The sequence below is a fragment of the Monoraphidium neglectum genome (assembly GCF_000611645.1).
Source record: "Monoraphidium neglectum strain SAG 48.87 unplaced genomic scaffold scaffold01064, whole genome shotgun sequence".
NCBI lineage: Eukaryota > Viridiplantae > Chlorophyta > Chlorophyceae > Sphaeropleales > Selenastraceae > Monoraphidium > Monoraphidium neglectum.
The window spans coordinates 1-4,308 of NW_014012564.1; the positions used below are offsets into that span (position 1 = coordinate 1).

At 70.1% G+C, this 4,308-nt stretch overlaps 2 protein-coding genes across 2 annotated transcripts in view; one reads left to right on the forward strand and one right to left on the reverse strand.

Annotated features, from left to right (window-relative positions):
- Positions 1-281: 281 nt before the first annotated feature.
- Positions 282-1,529, forward strand: MNEG_6511 (hypothetical protein; the record flags this gene model as incomplete). Its single annotated transcript, XM_014045012.1, has 1 exon — positions 282-1,529. The coding sequence occupies one exon, from the start codon at positions 282-284 to the stop codon at positions 1,527-1,529; it is 1,248 nt and encodes a 415-aa protein (XP_013900466.1).
- A 1,051-nt stretch (positions 1,530-2,580) lies between these two features.
- MNEG_6512 (Extracellular serine proteinase) overlaps positions 2,581-4,308 on the reverse strand; it is a gene marked incomplete at both ends in the record, with an annotated part of 8,428 nt that continues 6,700 nt past the window's right edge. The window contains 3 exons of the mRNA XM_014045013.1: positions 2,581-2,865; positions 3,187-3,255; positions 3,529-3,624. Of these exons, the coding sequence (XP_013900467.1) occupies positions 2,581-2,865; positions 3,187-3,255; positions 3,529-3,624 (450 nt within the window). The remainder of the gene's footprint in view (positions 2,866-3,186; positions 3,256-3,528; positions 3,625-4,308) is intronic.

Below are 4,308 nucleotides of genomic sequence, written 5' to 3' on the forward strand. Positions count from 1 at the left end.
GGCGGAAGCGTGCGCGGCGCGGCGGCGAGGGGGGAGGCGAGGAGGAGGGAGAGGAGCAGGAGCGGGCGGGGTTTGAGGTGGGCGCGCCACCCGCGGCGCAGGGCTGCGGGGACGGCGCGGATCTCGTGCTTGGCTCGCCAACGCCTGCCACCGAAGCCCCGCAGCCGGCGCTGGACGGCGGCGGTGGCGGCGCAGGGCCGCTGGGCGGAAGCGGCGGCGGCGGGTGGGCGGCCGGCGGCTGTGGCGGCGGCGGCGGCTTTCAGGACGCGACGCAGGTCGTGATGCTGCCGGCGTCCGCCTCCGCTTTCAAGGCGCCTGCGTCTGCCGGGCTGGGCACGCCCGCCGCGACGCCAGCACGACCCGTCACCACCGCCGCCGCCGCAGCCACCGGCGGCCGCGAGGAGGTCGGGGCCGTGGGATGCGCGGGCGGCGCCGCGCTTTTTGGCGCGGACGGCGGCGATGAGGCGGCTGAGCGGGATGATGAGTTGGAGGCGGATGAGGGGGAGGAGGACGGCGAGGAGGGCGGCCGGGGGCAGCCTGGCCAAGGGCGCGGCGGCGTCGAGGGCCAGGGCCAGGCGGCCGAGTCGCCAGACGTCATTCGAGAGACGGACGAGCAGGGGGATGACGCGCACCTGTTTGAGGGCGGCGGCGCGGGCGAGGGTGAAGAGAGGGCGGACGCGGAGGGGGCGGGGACGGAGGAGGAAGGCGAGGAGCAGGAGGTGATGGATGAGGAGAGAAATGAGGAGGAGGAGGAGGAGGAGGAGGGCGTAGATGCCGAAGGCGCCGGCGGCGCGCCGCTGCTCGCGGGCGGCCCCCTGCAGGCCATCCCCGAGTGCGGCGAGCGCACTGCCGTGCTCGCAGAGGCGGAGGCCGCCGCGGCCGCGGCGACGGCGCCGGCGCCAGCGGCGCCGGTCGGGACGCACGGCACGGAGGCGCCGCTCGACTTGGGGGGCTGCCATGGGGGCGGCGGCGGCGGCGGCGTGGAGGGGTTGGATGGGGAAATCGAGGAGAGCGAACATGAGGGTGAGGAGGAGGAGGAGGGAGAGGATGACGAGGACGGCGACGGCGACTTCCCTCCGACCGCCGGGGGGGACGAGGTGCTGTCTGAGTCAGCGGACAACGGGCGGCGCGCGGCTGGCGGCGCCGGGGCGGCGCTCGCGACGCTCGCAACGGCGGCGGACGAGCAGGGGCAGGAGCGGGGGGAGGATGAGGATGAGGGGCCGAGCCAGGGGCCTTTGGCAGAGGGCGGGGGCGAGGGGCCGGCGGCGCCACAGCCGCGGAGCCAGGCGCTGTCTGACCGCAGCAACCAGGGGCGCCCCGGGCTTTTCGGGGACCTGACAGGCAGCGCCGCCTGCGGCAGCGCCGGCGAGGGTGCTGAGGCGGAGGCGGGCGCGGGCTGGGCCGCCGGCGGCAAGGCGGCGTTCGCGGAGGCGCGGCGGCCGGAGGGGACGGCTGCGGGGTACGAGCGCTACGGGGTGGCCGCCGGCGGCGGCGGGGGGGACGGGGCGGATGAGAATGCTGGGCTGTAGCCGGGCCGGGCGGCACGTGTGCGTTGAGCTGCTGCCGCCGAGCCCACTGCCTTGAGGTGTGCGTTGTCAAGCCTCCAGGCGCTCTACAAACGTGCTGCCACGGCTGCACAAGCGCGGTGGCGGCACGTCGGGCACGGCGTTTTCTGATCGTGAAAAGCATGAGTTATCTGCTTCCATTGCACGCGCACATGTGTGTGTGTGTGTGTGTGTGTGTGTGTGTGTGTGTGTTATCTGCTTCCATTGTACTCTAAGAGTAACATTTTTACGGCTTTTGTGTTTACTGCCTTGTGGCCACGGGCTGTTCATCATGTCCTTATTCTGTTGGCTGGGGCTGGTTGCCAGGCAAATGCATGGAGCAGGCGAGGCAAAGCAGACTACGCAGCTGCGCAGGGACATCTTGATTGGCGGCCAAGTTTGGCCCTGCAAAGCGCCCGTTCGGCTCCCCTGCCTGCAGCCACCCTCTATTGGGCCCTGCACCTGAAAGGCCACCCCCTGCCACGACGGGCACGGCTCATGGTGCCTCTCACATACAAGTGACGAAAAACAAAGCAGCAAAAGACAGGCAAGCACTGGCAGACGAACAATTTTCAAGAACACACAGGGACATCATGGGGCAGGTCGGGTGGGGGCCCACCGCTGCTGCAAATCTGGGCGCAGTTCTTGGGAACATTTCAGATGTGTGGTCGCCCTAGGGGGTGACACCCACGATAAGTGTTTGTTGCCGTGTGGTGGGTTGCAGCAGTGGCAATAAACATGGCATAGTGCGGAGGAAGGCATGGGTGCATGCATGCGGTGTTGAGGATTCAGGGCGCACAGGACAGAAGGGAAGGGATTGACTTAGGGAAGCCCGGCACGGGGCCCCTGGGGTTGACGGGGAGGGTGGCAAGCACTCGGCAGACAAGGGGGCAAAAAAATGCCAAGGAAATGGCGCGCTGCGTGAACGATGTCCTCCTGCGGGGTGTAATTATTGGCTCGGGGCCGCGCCGCGCGCCAATTTGCAGCGCGCGGGCGGGCTCGAGGCGGCCCCTGGGGGGTTGGGGGTGAGGTGGTCTCACGAGCAGAACGCGCACGCGGGGCACGAGGAGCACCAGCTGGGCTTGGTGAAGCCGAAGCTGGGGAACAAGGGGTTGGTCGTCGTAGGCGCGGTCGGCTGAGGGGACGGGGACGGCTTCGGCGTGGCCGTCGGGGAGGGGGTCGGCGCGGGCGCCGCGGAGGGGCGGAGGCGCGAGGCGATGGCGAGCGCGAGGTAGGGGGCTGAGGAGGGGTCGAAGGAGGCGCGGAGGGCGGCGGACTGGAGCGCCCGCTTGACGGCCGCGGGGGCGGCGCCGGGGAAGGCCTGGGGTTTGTGGGGGGAGGGGAGCGCAGGCGCACGCGACGTCAGGGGTGAGGGTGTTCCGCACCACCCTGCGCAGCCCACCCATAAACCGCCACAATGTGAGGGTGAGCGCGCCGCGGGACGCGCGGAGCCAAGCAACGCCTCTGGTAACGAGGTGCTTGCCGGCAGGGCAGGCCATGCATGCGGCTCTCCACAGATCCCCCAGCTCCGCCCCGCCAGCCAGCCGCCCTCCCCCAGCCTGTAACCACCCTCAAGGGCCCGCGACCATCTGCACATTAGCCCCAACAGTACCCCCCACTGTATGTAGGTAGACAAACACACCTGCAGGTATAGGGCAGCCGCCCCCGCCACGTGGGGCGTGGCCATGCTGGTGCCACTCATGGTGGACTCCTGGAGACAGGGGTGGGTGGGTGGGGTGGGGGCCAGGCATGGCGAGAGGGGCGCCAGGAGTGGAGGAGGGATTTCCTGGTGAATCGCAGCCGAGGATCTATCTTGCACCGCGATTTGTGCTGCGGCGTGGAGCCTGGGGCGCGTTTCCCTGCGCGCTGCATCGAGCTAAACGAGCTGGGGGGCCTGCGTGAGTTGAGGGCTGGGCTCGGAGGGATCACATGCGGCGCCCGCGCGTCTGTCAGCGCTGCTGCTTGGTGGCGGCGACGGGCGCACCGCGTTGTCGTCGGTGTATCCGGCGGACACGATGCTCGAGCCGGGGGCGAAGACGGAGAGGCAGGAGCCGATGTTGGAGTAGGAGGCGAGGGCGTCCTGGGGGGGCGGGCAGCGGGGGAGGGGCGGAAAGGGAGGAGGGTGATGCTGAAGGGGGTTGGCGGCAGTCAAGACCGGATGCTTGGAGCCGGCCAGCGCGGGGTGGAGTTTGCGGGGCGGGGCACCCGAAGCGGGCGAGTCTGGGAAGCGGAGGGGATGATTGCTGACGCGCATAGAGGCGCCGGCCCAGCTCGGGGACGCGTGCTGGCGCCTGCCTTGAAGCCTGTGCAATTCGGGTTTGAGCTTTTTGAGCGCGTCGGGCTTCAATTGTGTGCGGCGCCGGTGCTTGCCTGGCTTGTGGTGGCGCCGACGGTGATGGCGCTCGCGGCGCTGGCGGGCGACTTGGTGCACGCGTCCGCGCCGCGGTCGTTGCCTGCGGCAGGGGAAAGGGTGGGCGAGCGGCGCCGGCGGCAGGGGTCGTTTTTGGCGCATACTGGGGAGACGTGTGCCATACCGGTTGGCCTGCGGGCGCCCTGGCGTCTCACCCCACCTGCACAGCACTCGCTTGAGACGCTATGGGCTCAGCATGCTGCCCTGCTCTCGCCCGAATCTTGGCCAAGGCACCGAGAGTCCTGCACGCTGCACTCGACACATCCGACACCTGCCCCCAAACCCGCCGACCACCCGCCAAACGCCGCTCAACCCTCCTGCATTCGCAGCGACCGTGCACCCGCCAGCCACCCC